Source organism: Artemia sp. Qi Xiang Cuo, chromosome 21 (assembly GCF_049724085.1).
Source record: "Artemia sp. Qi Xiang Cuo chromosome 21, ASM4972408v1, whole genome shotgun sequence".
Taxonomy (NCBI): Eukaryota; Metazoa; Arthropoda; class Branchiopoda; order Anostraca; family Artemiidae; genus Artemia; species Artemia sp. Qi Xiang Cuo.
In genome coordinates this window covers 37803918-37823887 of record NC_142814.1, presented here as the reverse complement: position 1 = coordinate 37823887, position 19970 = coordinate 37803918, and the positions used below count along the sequence as shown (strand labels likewise).

General features: G+C 35.5%; 1 protein-coding gene across 3 annotated transcripts in view; it reads left to right on the top strand.

The window, feature by feature from the left end:
* The window catches only part of brp (ELKS/RAB6-interacting/CAST family member bruchpilot), a 381921-nt gene that overhangs the window by 85172 nt on the left and 276779 nt on the right, over positions 1-19970 (top strand). For all 3 annotated transcript variants that reach the window (XR_016143547.1, XM_089107019.1, XM_089107018.1), the window contains exon 2: positions 16768-16920. Coding sequence is in view for 2 of the 3 variants with exons in the window: in XM_089107019.1 (XP_088963145.1) it covers positions 16768-16920 (153 nt within the window). In the remaining variant the exon portion in view is untranslated. The remainder of the gene's footprint in view (positions 1-16767; positions 16921-19970) is intronic.

Sequence of the window (19970 nt, the reverse complement as noted above, 5' to 3'; positions counted from 1 at the left end):
ACTGACCCTGATTCTTTAGCCCTAGCTTAGCCTGACCAGAAGAGAAAGGGAACATTTTCCATTTTGAAACAATTGTATTGAATAATTACAACAACAATAATAGTATATACTTACATCGATCTATAGATTTCATTGTCGTCAAAACGTTATACTAATTCACTTTAAAACAATTGAAATCTAGTCACGTTTGACACATCAACTTGATCGTCGAAATATAATGGGTATTTTAGATTCAATTTGAACAGGGACATCCCATGTATTGCACATACTATATCCAATTCCAGGAAAAACTGTGATCCTCTTATGATTTCCACCGCAATGTTTGTTGCTCTTGTATTATTGCCATCAACTCCACTATCAACTTCTAACATGGTAAACATTCCACTCGCCGTTAGCAACACACAAATATATATCCAAATGAGTAAAGTCAAACTGTTCTTACTCCTTTGAATTCTATACACAGACTAATAAAACTATAGCAAAAATCCTTTCCTCATATTCTCTGCGATCCTCTCCCGCTAATGTGTAAGCGAGCCTCTGATTGGCTGAGAAGGAAACACGTCATCCTGTTTTCCTATTCTTGGATCTTAACATTCACCTCGAGCGTGCACTTGGCCAAAACATCAAAAAAAAAAAAATAAATCGACCTTGGAAAAAGAGGTCATTGACCCACTTTGATTAACCACGTGTTCTCCCTAGGGACTCTATGCCCATATATGGTGTAGGGTCAGGACCTTTAGGGTCATTTCTACTGTTACTACCCCACAACCCTCAGGGGAAGGGTTGTAAGTTATGCCCAGGGGGCATATAAGACAGATGTTGACGCAATGTATTATTTATTTTTTTTCCTTTAGACCAGGGCACTTCGTATCGAAGAAGTTATCGTAAAAACTTCGAAAAGGACTCATTCAATTGGAAATTGGAGTGGCTTGTGCCCTCTTTAATAGTCGAAAGTGATTGGAAGGCAACTAACACCCCTTCCACGCCCACCATTTCCCCAAACACATCCAATCAAAATATTGAGATAGCCATTTTGTTCAGCGTAGTTCATTTCCAGATAGAAATTATGTTTTTGAGGATGAACACTCCCCCACAGCCCTCTGGGCAAGGTTTATAACTTATGCCCTGGGGGCATATAAGGTTTTTATAGAAGGCGTTGTCATAGAAACTTCAAAAAAACCTCATTCGACTGGTAATTCAAAGGGTGAGAGCTATCTTTCATAGTCGGAAGTGACTGGAGGACACCTAAACCTCCTCTGATGCCCCCATCTTTCACAACCACAGCCCATAAAAACTTTAAGACAGCACTTTTCCTTTACATAGTATAAAAGTTCTGGAAATTAGGTCTGTGAGGATGACAACCCCCCCCCCCACAATCCTCAGGGCAAGGGTTGTAAGTTATGCCCTGGGGGCGCATAAGGTTTTTATAGAACGCGTTGTCGTAGAAACTTCAAAAAGGGCTCATTCTATTGGAAATTGAAATGACTAGTGTCCTTCTTAATGGTCGAAAGTGATTGGAAGTCAACTAACACCCCTTCCACGCCCACCATTTCCTAAACTCATCCAATCAAAATTTTTAGATAGCCTTTTTGTTCCATGCAGTTTAAAGTTCCGGAAATTATACCTTTGGGCAGGACACTCCCCCCACAGTCTTCATGGCAAGGGTTATAAATTATGCCCTGGGGGTATATAAGTTTTTATTGATATCTTTGTCCTAGAAACTTGAAAAAGGGCTCATTTGATTGGAAATTCAAAGGTTTAGTGCCCTTTTCAATAGTCGAAAGTGATTTGAGGGCAACTAACCCCCCTCTCACGCCCAATTTCCCCAATGACATCCAATCAAAATTTTTAGATAGACATTTTGTTCAGCGTAGTTGATTTCCAGATAGAAATTATGTTTCTGAGGAGGACACTCCCCAACAGCCCTCAGGGCAAGGGTTGTAAGTTCTGCCCTGGGGGCATATAAGGTTTTTATAGAAAGTTTTATCGTAGAAACTATAAAAAAGGCTCATTCGATTGGACCTTGAATTGGCTAGTGCCCTTTTTAATAGTCGAAAGTGATTTGAGGGCAAGTAACCCCCCTTTCACGCCCATCTTTTCCCCAAACACATCCAATCAAAATTTTACGATAGCCATTTTGTTCAACGTAGTTTAATGATCTGGAAATTAGGTCTTTGAGGATGACACCCCCCCCCACAGCCCTAAAAGCAAGGGTTGTAATTTATGCCCTTGCGGCATATAAGGTTTCTATAGAACGCGGTGTCGTAGAAACTTCAAAAAGGGCTAAATCGATTGGAAATTGAAATGGCTAATGCCCTTTTTGATAGTGAAAAGTGATTAGAAAGCAACCAACACCCCTTCCACGCCCACCATTTTCCATTATACCTTTGATTAGAACACTCCCCCCACAGTCTCCAGAGCAAGGGTTATAAGTTATACCCTGGGGGCATACAAGTTTTTATTGAAATCTTTGTCGTAGAAACTTGAAGAACGTCTCATTCGATTGGAAATTCAAAGGGCTAGTGCCCTTTTTAATAGTCTCGAAAGTGATTTGAGGGCAACTAACCCCCCTCTCTCGCCCACCATTTCCCCAAACACAACCAATAAAAAAATTTTTATACCTATTTTATTAAAAGTAGTTGAAAGTTTTAGAAATTAGGTATTTAAGGATGACAGCACCTCCACCCCCACAGCCCTCAGGGCAAGGGTCGTAAGTTATGCCCTGGGAATATATAAGGTTTTTATAGAAAGCGATGTGGTAGAAACTTCAAAAAGGGCTCAATCAATAGGAAATTGAATAGGATAGTGCCCTTTTAATAGCCAAAAGTGATTGAAGGGCAACTAACCCCCCTCTCACGCCCACCATTTCCCCAAACATATCTGATCAAAATTTTGAGATATCTATTTTGTTCAACGTAGTCAAAAGTTCTGGAAATTAGGTCTTTTAGGATGATAACCTCATCAGAGCCATCAGTGCAAGGGTTGTAAGTTATGCCCTGAGGGCATATAAGGTTTATATAGAAAGTTGTTGTAGAAATTTTAAAAAGGGCTCATTTGATTTTAAATTGTAATTGTATTGTTTAATAGTAAAAAGTGAGTGGAGTGTAACTAACCCCCTATCACGCCCACCATTTCCCCAAACACATTCAATCACAGTTTAGAGATATACATTTTGTTCAAAGTAGTTGAAATTTCTGGAAATAATGTATTTAGGGATGACAAAACCCACAGAGCCCCAAGGGCAAAGGTTGTAAGTTATACCATGGGGGCATATAAGGTTTTTATAGATGTTGTCCTAAAAACTTTAAAAGGGGCTCATTCAACTGGAAATTGAGAGGGCTAGTGCCCTTTTTAACAGTTGAAAGTGATTGGAGGGTAACTAACCCCCCTCTCACGCCCACCATATCCCCAAGCACATCCGATCAAAATTTTCAGATAGCCATTTTGTTCAACGTTGCAGACAGTTCTGGAAGTTAGGTCTTTGAGGATGACACCCTCCCCCCAGCCCTCAGGGCAAGGGTTATAAGTTAAGCCCTGGGGGCAAATAAGGTTTTTATTGAAAGCGTTGTCGTAACAACTTCAAAAGGGCTCATTTGATTGGAAATTGAAAGGGCTAGTGCCTTTTTTAATAGTTGAAAGTGATCAGAGAGCAACTAACGCCCCTCTCACGCCCACCATTTCCCCAAACACATCCAATCAAAATTTTTAGATAGCCATTTTGTTTAACGTCGTTGAAAGTTCTGGAAATTAGGTCTTAGAGGATGACAGCCACTCTCACAGCCCTTAGGGTTGTAATTTATTCTACAACCTAAAGGTTGTAATTTATTCCCTGGGGGCATATAAGGTGTTTATAGAAAGCTTTGTCGTAGAAACTCAAAAAGGACTCATTCGATTGGAAATCGAAAGGCCTTGTGCCCTTTTTGATAGTCGAAAGTTATTGGAAGGCTTGATATTTTTATAGTAAAGATCGATGTGGGTATAATGTATTATTTGTTGTTGCTTTTGTTGTTTAGACCAGGGCACTTCGTATCGAAGGAGTTGTCGTAGGAACCTCGAAAAGGGCTCATTCGATTGAAAATAGAAAGGGCTGCTGCCCTTTTTAATAGTCAAAAGTGATTGGAGGGAAACTAATCCTCTTCCCACGCCCACCCTCCGCTTTGCATTTATGTTTAAAAACTAAATGTTGGCTTAAGATTAAATCAAAATGCATTGTTTTAGTGCTAATTTTCAATAAGGCATATCAGCAGTATGCCAAGAAGGACTGAGAGTATTATGTTCAAACTTTCGGGGCTGCTTCTGCTATTAAAATTGACCCAAATCAAAATAGCGTAAATGTATCCAAGCTTTCAAAGAAACTAAACAGATTTTTTTGCGAATAGTATCAAGTTTTTTATTTCAGCTCAACTAGAGGAGGTATGAAACTAAATTAAACACTACTATTTGTGTCCAGATTTTTAAAAGGGTGTCTGTTGTTAAAAATTGCTGAAAATTTGTCTCCAGCACACAAAGAGCAGGCCAAACTATAAATTCTTAAAAAAACGAAAATATTTTAAGTATTATTTTCTTTTTCCCTGAAAAGACTATGTCAATATAAAACGAGCAGAAATTAATTAAAAAACAACTTTGTCAGAAAATATGTTTTTCAAAGAAAAGTAAAGAAGTCCATTAAACAAAACTGAGCAAAAATAAAATCAAATAATCTACCAAGCGTGAAACTACCACAAATCAGGATCGATGAATAAATGAAACCCAAAACGAATAGAAATTACAATAAATAACCGAGTCAAAGTCAAAACGAGCAGAAATTAACATAAGTTGGGCTCAAAACCCCTATGCCTTCCCAAGGCCTGAACATAATTTTCACTTTACTGAAAAAAATACAAATGAATGTGCATTGTCAGTTTAATATACATATACTGATATTTAGTAACCAAAATGTTAATGCTATTTGTTTTATTAAAGTTATAAAAGTAAAAACATTTATATTTTTTCAGTAAAGTGCAAATTATGTTCTGGATTTGGGAAGGCATAGGGATTTTGAGCCCAACTTGTGTTAATTTCTGCTCGTTTTGAGTTGAAAAATTTTATTTTAAAAATGTTTGGAGCTAATCGGTTCGGTAATTAATAAAATACAACTAGAACAAGCACTTTTTTATTCGCCTTGCTCCGTGTCTTATCTTAATGGCTTTGTATTTAAAGGAATTTTTACCATATTATGCCCAATGCATGAGCGTAAAAAATAATGATAATATAAACTAATAAAAATAAAGAAATTCCCAGAATGTTCTTTATTTCCGGAAAACTTCTGTCAGTAATCGGTAGGTGAGTCATTATAATACACTGAAAACATGTATCTTTTTAGTCGCTCTGCTCTGTTGCTCCGCTCTGCTCTTTTATCTTATAGACTTAATCGATTTCGCCTCTGAACATCTCAATTAACAATATCAGATGATAGTTTTTCTAGGCATAATCAAATTCCTTGCGGAACCCGCCAAGTAATTAAGAGAAACAGCTTGACCTTGGCATTCTACACAATAAACAAAACAATCAACCTATTAGGCACTGGAGGAAAGCACCTTTTTTTCTTGTTGGAGTGGAAATAAAGTCGCAGTTTACTATTCTAAATACTCAAATGGGAAAACAGCTGTTGCTCGTATGTTTCTAAGACACTTTAAGAGGATGGCAAAGTAATAAGTATAGAATATAAATAAATCCTGAGATATTAGTTTTGACAACATCGTTTAATCACTCTATTTTCTGGATGGTGGTTAGCAACTGGATGATCTCTTGCCTTGAAACAACACATCATCGATGATGTGTTCGATAAATGAATGTAGGTACTTGCGCATTATGCGGACACCGCGAAAGAAGTCAAGTTTGGTTAATGCTAATGAAATAAAATAAAATAGGATGAATAGATAATAGTTTAGAAACAAATTTAGGCTATATATTTCGCATTAGGGGGTGAGGGGTAAAGCATAGCATATATTAAATACGTAACCTAACCTAGGTACCTACCCCCCCCCCTAAACCCCAAAAACAACAGTTTGAATATCGTAAACGCAATGAAAACCATACTTTGCATTCCATTTCTCTATAGCGGTCTCTTGCAAATAACCTGTTTGGTGGGTTTCGTCTCTCGTTTCCTTTATACAGTATATAGCGGTGTCTGCATAATGCAACAGTACTTGAATATGCACATGTGGCAGCTGAAGTACTTTTCGCTGCAAATGTTAACATGTAAAAATGAAGGACAACGAAGAAAAGCGTGTAGCGTCTTTTGTCTTTGTAGTTTTTTGTAGTTTTGTCATTTTCAGTCAGAGTGCTCTCGGGAGTTATTTAAGACCAGGTTACGGGGATTATATGGCAATTTTTTTTTCATTTGCGAATTACCTTATTTTTCATCTTTGCTCTATGTTTTTGTATTTTGTTATGTTTAGCCACTGTGGTCTCAGAAATTATTTGTTAAAAATGATGGCCTGAATATTTATTGGTTTAAATTATTTGGCACCACCTCTAAATTCTCACGCTTCTTTGCCTCGCGTATCTTCTATGCACAAGTCAGGAGACGGTGAACAACATAAACGAGGAATCAAGTGAAAAAATCCAGGAAAAAAAGACATTTCAAAGGCCTCCACTAAGCAGTATTAGGCTAAGTGTCGAAAATATATCAAAGAAAGTAAAATAGACTAATTGGAAATAAAAAGCCATCCTCGTGTATGGTAAAAAAAACAGGTTGTTTCAGCTGAAAGTAATGGGCAACATTAAAACCTAAAACGAACAGAAATTATTTTATTTATTAGGGGAGCTGCCCTTCCTCAGTTCCCTATCTTTACGCTAAAGTCTTAACTTTTTTTATGAGTCATCAAACAGTTCGTGGTAACGAACTGTAAGTAAGGAGCGACCCGGCTCAATGGTAACCGAAACTCTAAAAAACGGGATTTTGATACCAATAGATACATCAAAAGAATCAGATTTTGATTCTGATTTCAAATATATAAGTTTCATTAAGTTTAATATTACCCATCAAAAGTTACGTGCCTGAGAAAATTTGGCTGATTTTCGAAAAAAGGGGGAAAGACCCCCTAAAAGTTATAGAACCTTAATGAAAATCACACCATCATATTCAACGTATCAGAGAACCCTACTGTAGAGGTTTCAAGCTCCTATCTACAAAAATGTGGAATTTTCAATTTTTTGCCAGAAGAAAGATCACGGATGCGTGTTTATTTGTTTTTTTTTTTGTTTTTTTTTGTTTTTTTTTTCCCCAGGGGTGATCGTATCGACCCAGTGGTCCTAGAATATCATGGGAGGGCTCATTGGAACGAAAATTAAAAGTTCTAGTGCCCTTTTTAAGTGACCAAAAAAAATGGAGGGCATCTGGGCTCCCTCCCACGCTCATTGTTTTCCCAAATTCACCCGATCATAATTTTGAGACAGCCATTTTGCTCACCATGGTCGAAAATATGGTAAAAATGTCTTTTAGGACGACTTAATCCCCAAAGTCTCCAGGGGAAGGGCTGAAAGTTATGAGCTTTACTCAATGTTAACATATAGTATTGGTTATTGGTAAGTATACAGTCGTGGTCCGAGGAGCTAGGGGCGGGGCGGGGGGGGAAGGCGCGGGTCGGGGGCGAGATGGAAGGATCTTTCCATGAAGGAAGTTTTCATGGGGGAAGGGACATTGCTATGAAGGGGGCGCCGGATTTCCCAGCATTATTAAAGAAAAAGATCAGGAATTAAATAAAAAAAAACAAGTTTTTCAACTGGTCAACTGATTGTGATTAAGAGGTCATTTTTAAAGAACTGGAAAAAAATTCGAACTATAGTTTAAAGAGCAGGGTATTGACTAGGGGGCGAACCCCCTAATATACGTGTTAAAAATTTATGAATATAGAAGTTCGTTACGTAAATTAATTCTAAGTTACATATATTTATTACTAATAAAAACGTTCGTAAATAAAATTAAAAAAGTTTCGAGAAAGCCATTTAACCAAATATAATATGCAAATTTTGTTTTAATTATTCATGTACGGTGAGCCAAAATCAAAACCTGCATTAATTCAAAAACGTTCAAAAATTAAATAAAAAAAACAAGTTTTTTTAACTGAAAGTAAGGAACGACGTTAAAACTTAAAACGAACAGAAATTATTCCGTATATGAAGGGGCTGTCCCCTCCTCAACGCCTCGCTCTTTACGCTAAAGTTTGACTTTCTCACAACTCTATTTTTTTAAACAATAAAAAAACTTTAGCGTAAAGAGCGAGGCGTTGAGGAGGGGACAGCCCCCTTCATATACGGAATAATTTCTGTTCGTTTTAAGTTTTAACGTCGTTCCTTACTTTCAGTTAAAAAAACTTGTTTTTTTTATTTAATTCTTAAAGGACTGGGATAAAACTTTAGGAATAGATGTGTAGTTATCGAACCTTTCACCTATTAACCAAATGGCGTATTCTGCCATTTTGTGGCCTTTGTTAATGTATCGTTGAACCCAATGGCTACCTAAAAATATTGGTCGGATGTCTTTGGAGAATAAAGGAATATGGGAGGAGGGTCGGTTGCCTTCAGTCTTTTTGGTTACTTAGAGAGGACCCTAGACCATTTGATGTATGTTATAATGAGCTCTCTTCCGATATTCTAGGACCATTGGCTCTATAAGATCACCCATGGAAAAGAAAACAAATAAACACTGATCGGTGATTTTTTTTTCTTTGGCAAAAAAAACAACAACAAAATTCCACATTTTTGTTGATAAGTGCCTGAACATTCTACGGCAGAGTTTCTGATGTACTGAATCTGATGGTGTCCTTTTTTGAAAATCAGGCAAATTTTTCTCAGTCCTGTATTTTTCATGGATAGCATTAATTCTAATAAATGATAGCCTATATTTTCGGAATCAGCATTAAAAAAGTCAATTCCTTTAATCTGTTAGTTTTATCGAAATTAATTTTTTTTAGAGTTTTGGTTACTATTGGGCCTACTCACTCTTACTTACTTATCACGAACTGTTAGAAAAGAAAACAGTGAAAAATACACTGTTCATAAAATCTGTTGTTTGCGTTAAAGTGCAAATTACAATACCTTTTTGAACGTCTGAGAGAGTGGTAGGCACACTCTCGCTGATGTTCCTTCTTGGTAATCCTTGTTTGCTTCACAAAATACCCGACTGACCGACCGTATCTCTAACAGTAAACTGTACGTAAATGTGGTTCAATCGAGCTTTCTAGGCTATAATGAGGGAAAGGACAAGATGACTAGGACACATTCAACGGATGAAGAATTACATATTTCCAAAGATTGTCATTGTCGGTCAATCGTCTAGGGCCAAACGAACAGCAGGTCGTCCCCGAATTGGGCGGGTGTATGTCATAGGGAAAGACTTAAGGCGAATGGGAATTCCTTGGGAGGGTGCAGAGGGAGGCTTTGAATAAATTGGGGTGGAGAAGGAAAGTACTTTATTTGAAAAAAGATTACTTTAATTTTTCAATTAATAAAAAGAAAAAGTATGCTATCAAACATTAGATTAAAAATGGGTCCTAATCAGTGCCATCGGCCGCAGCAAAATTCATGCCTGTTTTTTATCTAATCAACCACATTTGTTCTTTCAGTAAAATACGTGTAGATTCTCTTTGAGTAGATTTGTCATACGAGGTACTCTCAAACCTACCCCCTCCCCCTCGCTATGTAGAAGTATTCGCGTAATATAGAGGCATAAGCGTAATATTCACCCGCACGACATTCTACCCTTTAGAGGGTTTGAGCGAGCGGCAGACTCATACTTGCTTATGTTTGTTCTTGGTAATCCTTGTTTGCTTAATTTCAAACTAAACTTTTATTTAAATTTCGGTTCATAGGTCTACTGTTTTTCGTTTATTCATCCATAGTAACATCTGTTATTTTGACATATGACTTGATTATTCGTTTTAGTTTCTGTTTGTTTTCAGTTTCATCTATTCATTCCCAGTTAAGTCGGTTCTTTATAAGTTTATGCTGATACATTATTTTACTCCTGCTCGTTTTAGCTATTAACATCACTCACTTCTTTTGAAAAAAACATTGCTTCATGTTTTGATTAATAAAAAGAAAAGAGCATGCTATCAAACATTAGATTAAAAATAAATCCTAATCAGTACCGTCGAATGCATCCAAATTCCTGCCTATTCTTGATCTACTTAACTACTTTTTTTCTTTCGAAAATTCCGTGTAGATTCTCTTTTATTAGATTTGTCATAAGAGGCACTCTCAAACATACCCCCCCCCCTCGCTATGCAGAAGTATCCGTGCTATATAGAGGCTTAGTCGTAATATTGACTTAAAGATGTGCTGTATATAGAAATTTCCTATTTTGGAGATCACATATTTTTAGTTTACTTTTTTGAAACAATTCGTAAGTCTTGATTACGAATCAGACAGTAATCAATTTAGTAAGGGTAGTAGTATGGCTTCCACAGACCTCAGTTTCCAATTGAAATGAGTCAAAATTGTTCCTCTTAGCGTCAAATCCTTTAGGTTTAGCTTTTAAATAACCATTACTAGTAAAGTACTAATGTGCTATTACAATATTAACTATTGTTATTCCAATGATGAGCATTGTTGTTAAAAAAAGACCATTATATTATTATTTCTTTGTACCGTACGACACTAATCATTAAAGCAGCCAATTTGATCATTAAGAACCTGATCATTATTGCAGCCAATTTGATTTAATTTATTTTGAAAATGATTTTCAAAAGTTTAAACGGTGGAACACAAATAAAACAGAAAAAACGAACATGAAAATTAACAGAGCAACAACAACGGCATATACTCTAAGCTTTAGACCAAAAAACTAAATAAATGAAAATAAAAACTTAATTATAAATCAGATAACTACATAAAATCAGAAAAGGTGACCTGCTGCTTTTTTACATTCTTCAAATTTTTTTTTTTGCGATTCCCTGGTCATCTATGCTGTATTATAAGGAAATTTTGAGCTAGTTTACTGGAAACGAATGAAACATAAGATGCAGTGGCGGGAAATGCTAGTGATCATGAGACTACAGTATAGTAACGAGAAATGTGTATCCGGAGGCCTAGATACGTGATATGGTCAACTGACTCAATGACGGAAGCATCAAAAGAATATAGGGGATGATGAGCAGTCGTCAATTTTTCCTCAGAATGAAGCACCGGGCACAGCCTAGTGTTCCTAGCCATGCGACATTTTATTAGCGTACCTGTCTGAGCTTATAAATTGGATCACTCGCCTGAGACTCTTGGCGAGTAGGCAATATTATGCTTAGATCGCTTGTCGCCTGCGAGTCCAGGCAACTTAACGGTCATGTGTCCATCCTAAAACTTGGTCAACCTGCATGAGACTCTACGCGGGCGTGCCTCTCCAAAGGCTAACACACAAGTATTTTTCCAATAAGAGAGTCATAGTGACTTCCGCTGTTTACCCGTGACGTTTACCATAAACAGAAGAAAATTATAGGTCTCCCCGTTCGCCTACGAGTCCTAAGGACTTGTCGGTCATGTGTCAATCCTAAAATCGGTAGCCCGCCTAAGACTCTAAGCGGGCGGGTCTATTAGACTGAGGTCTCTTGTTCGCCTGTGAGACCAGGCAAATTCAGTCCCCCGTTTTGCATACAAGTCCTAGACATTGCCCGTCATGAGTCAACCCAAAAACATCGGTTATCCCCATCGCAATTCCAGTGGGCTTTCCCAGTACTGAAAGCTCATATAAACAATCTCAGTTGCCTAATTGCCTTTAAAGTCCTGTGGACATGGTCAGTTATTAATCTTTGAAAACCTTTCATTTGGGGTCTCCAATTGCCTTCAAATAGCTAATAAAACTCATGTACTATGTGAATTACCCTTATTCTATGTTTCTCTCCCTTAGTTCTGCCCTAGGATGGATGATAGACTGTCTATTAACAAGTAAAGCGACACAATTTTCATACAATTCCATGGCTTGATGGCAACTTGACTCTAATTCAAAAGTCAACGGACTCGGTAGCAAACGCTTGACATGCAGGAAGACGTGCCCCTTATCATAATATTTGAGTGACAAGTCGGGAATCATTTTTACCAAATCCTCAAAAAGGCTTAGGCCAGCTTTGCCTCTCACACAGACTACCTGCCTTGTCTTTTTGTTTTCAATTAGCCACGGCTCTCAACTTTTACATCAAAGTCCACCAACTTGATTTTAATACAAATTAAGTTATTATCAATTTTAATTCAAATCACTTGATTTGATTGAAATCAAGTTGGTGGACTGTGATAAAAAGAAATTGAGATATACATAATAGCATATATTAATTACAGAAACTAACCTAACCTAGGTACCTCCCCCCCCTAAACCCCAAAAAACAACAGTTTTAATATTGTAAACGCAATGAAAAAATCACGCTTTGTAATCAATTTAGATAGCAAATACCCTTTTGACGTGTTTCCATGTCTGGTTTCCTTGTACAGTCTATAGCGGTGGTTTAGTTATATATACCTCCATGAAGGTCGTATACAGGGGGGTTACCCGGTTTAAACCCCCCCCCCCCGAAATTTTTGACCGAGTCGAATATAAGCCAAAAATTAGTAAAACCTAGGTAAAAATCAGTAAAATTAATCAAAAACTGAGTCAAAATTAGTAACCCCCCCCCCCGAAAAAAATCCTGGATCCGCCCTTGCCTCCATGCCACCTTTTTGGACCTGTCACTGAATAATACTATTATCATAGAATGTTTGAGATCCGAACGGTATCAGCAATTAACTTAATGATAAACCATGGAAAAATGGTGTACTTAAATGTAAAAACAGGGGGAAAATACCTATCTTCTATTTAATAAGACTACTTTCTACTTCTACTCTCAGGTAACTGTTTTACAGACTTGGAGTCCGGTCTAAACATGTCAAATTTTACCATTATATTTGACAAAAAAAGAAATAATTAATTTCCCATATCAATTTCCCTGTCAGGCTCTCAAGTTGTCAAATAATAGGAGAGATTTTCAGAAACGTTAATTTTATCTGAAATTTGAAGCGCATAATTTAGGGAAATATGTGCTAAGGATTAATGAATAGTATCTCTCTTACACTAGGCTTATATTTATAAACATAATCCTATAAAACTAAGACACCAAACGGAATAAGGTTACTTTCTGCTGAAATTAATATAAGAAAAAGAGGATTGGTCCAGAACTCCTGGGAAACATGACTCAGAACTCCTGGGAAACATGAAAGCCACTTACATTTTGACCAAACATTACAGAAATAAGGAAACTTAAATAGAATGGGCTTATAAGGTATCTTCAAAACTGTGGCTGGCGAACATTAGAATTTTCAACTTGATGGAAAAGGCAAAAACTTAATTCTTGCTGAAATATTTAGACAATTTAAAGAACAAAAAGGAAGTAACTATTTTGTCTTTAGGATGACTGGAGAAAAAAGAACTCTTTCTTAACAATAACTGTTATTCTTCGTACTCCTCTCACCTAAATGAGTAAAATCAAAAATAGCCACCGTGATGCAAAAGAAGTTATGTTGCACAATATATTTTTTTTTAAAAAGCTAAAGAAAATAAACTTTATAAATGATAAACAATATTTTTAGCTTGACTTTCAGCAAAATGATAAACAAGAAGAAAGGCCTTAGTAGTGGGAAAGGCGTTATGTTACGAAACATGAATGTTATAGGAGAGTAGAATAGCTGAGGGAAATAAACTTTATAAATGGCCTTAGTAGCCCTAAGAACATTATCCTTAGAACTACTCTTAGCCAAATTATAAATGCTGAAAATTAACACTATAACCCAAAATGGGGCTATGTTACATAACGTACATTCTATATAGGAGTGGAATAGCAAAACACAAAAAAAAACTATAAACAATAAACGCTGATTTTTAACACCATTTTTGGATAAATAATAAACACCAAAAACGCACATGGTATTACGAAAGGTGTTACATTGCACAACATAAATTTTATAGGAGGTCGGAAAAACTAAGAAAAATACATTATTTTTTGCACTGTTACAAGTCCAAGTTGTTTCGGCAAAAAAGTTGTATTTTAGACATCAAAGATGTGACTCCGAATTAAGCTAAAAAAAACTACGTTTTAAAACCATCACTCGAAGTAAGAAATGAAAACAATTCATTTTGCAAAAAAAGCTTACAAATATTAGAGAACCAAGTAAGACCGGAGAAACCGCCTTGACCAATCGATGTAGCTAGCCTAGTTTGTGGGGGTGGACTGTAGTTTAGACAAAACAGTTTACAGTTTAGACAAAGTTTTACCAAACAATGTATCACAAATTGCCTTTTAAATTAATTATGCCAAAAACCTGTCATGTTTGGCAGTGACATTGACAATGAATTAGGTAAGCAGTATCTTTCCAGATATATTTTTTTTGAATATATTAAAGGATATTGATCTTTAGTAGTCGAACTCGGTTAAAAAAAAAAAAAAACTTCCAGAGATTCCAAGGAATAGATATATATGTGCTAATTTTTTAAAATGCTGCTCACATCACTCTAGTCCTTTCTTCAAAATATTATAAAAAAAACAAGTTTTTTTTAACTGAAAGTAAGGAGCGACATTAAAACTTAAAACGAACAGAAGTTATTCTGTATATGAAAGGGGCTGTCCCATCCTAAACGCCTCGCTCTTTATGCTAAAGTTTTTCATTGTTAAAAAAAAAGTATAATTGTGAGAAAGTCAAACTTTAGCGTAAAGAGCGAGGCGTTGAGAAGGGGACAGCTCTTTTCATATACAGAATCATTTTTCTGTTCTTTTTAAGTTTTAATGTCGCTCCTTACTTTCAGTTAAAAAAACTATTTTTTTTTTTTTAATTTTTGAACGTTTTTGAATAAATGCAGGTTTTGATCTTGGCTCACCGTACATGAATAATTAAAACAAAATTTTAATATTAATTTACTTTTATTTAGTTAAATGGCTTTCTCGAAACTTGTTTAATTTTATTTACGAACGTTTTTATTAGTAATGAATATACGTAACTTACGAATTAACTTACGTAACGAACTTCGATATTCATATATTTTTAATACGTTTATTAGGGTTTTCACCCCCTAGTCAATACCTTGCTCTTTAAGCGAAAGTTCGAATTTTGTTCCAATTCTTTAAAAATGGCCGCTTAATCACAAAGGCCGTTAATTAGAATAAATAGCTCTTATGAAAGTACTAAAAAATCTTTGGCTTAAAGAGCGAGGTATTGACTAGGGGGTGAACCCAATCATATATGTAATACTTTCTGTTCGTTTAAAGTTTTGATGTTGCTGCTGTTGCAATTGAAAACTTGTTTTTTTATATTTAATTTCTGATCTTTTTTTTAAATAATGCTGGGAAGTCCGGCGTCCCCTTCATAACAATGTCCCTTCCCCCATGAAAACTTCCTTCGTGGAAAGATCCTCCCACATAACCCCCGATCAACCCTGCCCCCCTCACTACCAGGAAAAATCTCCCCTGAAAACGTCTGTATGCTTCCCAATAACCAATACTATATGTAAACATTGGGTAAATTTCATAACTTTCAGCCCTCCCCCCGGGAACTTCGGAGGATTAAGTCATCCTAAAAGACATACTTATAATATTTTCGAACATGCTGAACAAAATGACTATCTCAAAATTTCGATAAGGTGCCTTTGGGAAAAAAATGAGTGTGGGAGGGGGCCTAGTTGCCCTCCATTTTTTTTTGGTCACTTTAAAAGGGCACTAGAACTTTTAATTTCCATTCCAATGAGCCCTCCCACGATATTCTAGGACCACTGGGTCGATACGATCACCCCTGGAAAAAAAAAACAAAACAAAAAAAACAAACAAACAAATAAACACGCACCCGTGATCTTTCTTCTGGCAAAAAATGCAAAATTCCACATTTTTGTAGATAGGAGCTTGAAACCTCTACAGTAGGGTTCTCTGATACGCGGAATATGATGGTGAGAGAGAAAAGGGTTTTATTAACAAAAATATAACACATTAACAACAAAACCCGAAGTTTATTAAACTTGTATGGGCAGACATCACCCTTTACAAAACCCTACATACACAATTACTATCAGCCATCCTTAGACCCCCGGTGTGATTTTCATTAAGGTTCTATAGCTTTTAGGGGGTCTTTCCCCCTTTTTTCAAAAATCAGCCAAATATTCTCATGCGCCTAACTTTTGATGGGTAGAATTAAACTTATATGAAACTTATATATTTGAAATCAGCATTAAATCTGATTCTTTTGATGTATCTATTTGTATCAAAATACCGTTTTCTAGAGTTTCGGTTACCATTGAGCCGGGTCGCTCCTTACTTACAGTTCGTTACCACGAACTGTTTGATTTTAATATTGATCACTACTTTCAGTTTAAAAGACTTCTTTTTCTTTATTTGATTTCTGATCGTTTTCAAATCATGTCTTGGTCTAACCAAATGAGATATGGGATACAAGCTTCATAAGTACCTGATTTCTGGCTGTTAAATTGTATATATGAATAATTGTAAATTCCTGCTTTTTGTTTTTCTTTTTATTGTTCATATGGATGGAAAAATTCTGCGTGACTTTTGATTTTCTACGAGGCTGAAGCTTCTCAACCTTTACAATAGGTTTCTCTGAGGTTTAAATACATTGTATGCATATATTTGATTACATTGAAACCTTGCACATAAATAGGAAAAGAGATATATTAACATTTCAAATCGCTGAAAGCAACGCTCCTGGTAATACTTGGCAACCATTTGGATTTGTATCATCCATTGAATAATGTCTTGTATTTTATTTTTACAGAAACAAGCATTATTAGTAAGACAGCTAGAAGAGGAGTTGAGGCTCCGAACTCTTCAAGGACCAAGTGTTGAAGTTAGGCAACAGATGGAGTCACTTTATGCAGAAAATGAACATTTAACGCGAGAAGTTGCCATTTTACGTGATACTGTCAAAGTAAGATTTAAAATTAAAGTTTATATTTGGCTAATTGAATTAGAACAAGTTTTGTAACCAATAATAATTGTGATTAAGATATGATCTAATCTATGTGGTTGTGCTGAACTCAAATAAGGTCAATTATCCTCTTTTTAAAATATAAATTTTAGGTACAGAACTGTACAGGGAAATGGTCACAAATAATATAAACTGTAACTTGAACAATTTATGTACTTTTGAAGCTCATATCCAGAAAAATAGCTTAGCAGTCGATTTTCCTATTATTATATCCCTAATCTCGTTGTGGCTCACAGGTACAACCCATAGAAGAGGGGTATCATGATATTATCAGAAAATGGGGGTATGGTTGAGGAACAGAAATGTGAATTTTGGCTTTTGTTTTTCAATATTTCTAAAGGTGTCCTTTGGGCTAAAGCCTGGTCGAGATAGTAGGGGGATTTTGCCACATTCTTTGTACGAACCTGATCTCCAAATGTTAACATAAAAATTCCTAACTTCCTACTCGTTTATCTTTTTTCTTTCTTTTTGTAATTTTTTACCCATAATAGGTAAAAAATTTGGTTGTTGCGAGGGAGTATTTTTTTTCGCTGAAACTTCTAGCAATAATTTTATGCTGGATTGTAGAAACATATGTTATATCATGTCCTCTCTAAGTATTTGAAATACTTCTCGATCTAGGTTTACCTTCCATATTCCAGTTTTTGCTATGTTGCCTTTTCTGCATTCCTAGGGCTTTATATTTCAATATAATTTATTTATTTATTATAATATATTTCGTTGTCATTCAGTATCCGTGACTTGGCTTTTCATCCAAGTCATTTTTTTTTCATTGAATAGTCCGTTGAAAAAATGTACTACGTTTTGAAAGTAGAAAAAAAAACTTCTCATTTCATAAGCAAGCACAAATCATTCCCTAAAAAAAAACAACAAAAAAATGGGTTATATCATAATTATGGCTCGCTAAATGGATAGATCTAGAAGTAACGAATCTGATAAGTATCTTACCCTTCGATTTAATTTAGATCTGTAGGTCTGTTGCAGAATTGGATCTTCTTCGGATTTATTTGCGGCCAGGTGATGCTACTTGGCTGTCCATAGCCGATATAAACTTACTACAAAAGCAGTTTTTTTTTCTTGCAATTTATGTTTGCCAGGTTGCATTGGGTCCAGAACTATTCTGTTTTGAACTAGAATATACAAAATGGGAGACGTCCAACCGTTCCGCAGCCATCACGGATCAGTATCCAACCTCCATTTCCAATCATATCTCCAGTTAATAGAACCAAGCTGAAACTGGAGTCAAATTTTACTTCGGCAGTTAAAGTTCACGTCGCCGCACGAAAAAAATGCTTAATGTGGGCGAATGTTCGTTTTGCTACTGTTTTGGATCACAGTTGCAAAATTCATCTTCAAAATTGGATCACAGTTGCAAAATTCAGTTGCAAAAATCATGCAAAATTCATGCAAAATTCATTTTCCATCTGGGAAAACGTAGTTTGCAATAAATAAAATCGGGCTTCTTATGAACTGTAGGATTTGTTACAAAATCTTCTTTTATGACAGCAGTTATTTGATATTCGTAAAATCTAATATTTGTTTTGACTTCAGGCATTAAAAAAAAGTAATTTTTCTTGGTACTTGTCGGTTATTGGAAACACACCCAAGAAGGGAAGTTAGGTCTATCCTAATGAAACATAACAAAACATGATGATAAAATAATACTTTAGAAACGAAATTATGGAAACCTAACCCGACCTATTGTAAGCTAACCTAACCTACCCCCCTCCTTTAATGTGCAAATATATAGCCCAAATTTGTTTCTAGTATCATATTTTTTTTATCATACTTAGGTATATTTCATTAAGATTGAGCGTCAGAGAAACAGGTTTTACTTAGATGAAGAACATTAGATCGGCGCTATATCATACAGTTTGTTACTATCTAAATTCTAAAATGGCTCATAACTACAAATTCCTCCCTACATATTACCATAGTAGGCGAACGTTGCTAACAATTTAGATTTTTCTTCACTTATAATAGGCTACAAAATATTGACCCTATTGTTTTACTATCTAATATATATAATTAATAATTATTAATAAATAGATAATTCATAATCATTAATGTCAATTGTCTTTTGTAGCGCACTCCTCGTCTTCAGTCAAAACTTATTGAATCAGGGTAGGTGACCGTATGTGGCACACATACTCTGTTTTCTAGATGCTGAAAATAAATTTTGATTTATGTTTGTTTTGAAAACTTCCCTACACTTTAAGTTGCAAAATACAACTGAAAACGCAAAGATAAGAACGAAATGATAATATAAATACAGTTTTGAAGAGCTTCAAGTTGCGAGGAAATGAAATCTCGGATTTCTTACAAAGAGAGCTCTATATAAACACTTAGGGTTGTCACATATCGCACATTAGCGTGAACTGTCAATGTTTATTTAGTTTTGTCATACTTCTCTTATGTTACTTGATCCAGACTAGGGTGATTTCCATAATTTGCGGAACTAAAATTCTTATTTAGAAGAAGCTTTGAAGAATTGGCCCAGCTACAACACTATTTCAATGCTTACTGTTTTCTGATTACTGAATACTATTACTGCCTACTGTTACTGTCTACTAAAATTCCTATTTAGAAAAAGTTTTGAAAATTAGTCCAGCTACAACACTGTTTCAAAACTTACTGTTTTCTGCTTACTTTTTGCTGTTACCGTTTTCTGTTACTGTTTACTAAAATTTTTATTTAGAAGAAGCTTTGAAGAATTGGTCCAGCTACAACACTGTTTCAATACTTACTGTTTTCTGATTACTGTTTACTATTACTGTTTTCTGATTACTGTTTACTATTACTGTTTTCTGTTACTGTCTACTAAAATTCTTATTTAGAAGAAGCTTTGAAAAATTAGTCCAGCTTCAACACTGTTTCAATACTTACTGTTTTCTTCTTACTGTTTTCTGTTACTGTTTTCTGTTTACTGCTACTGTTTACTACAGTTCTTATTTAGCAGAAGGTTTGAAAAATTGGTCCAGCCACAACAC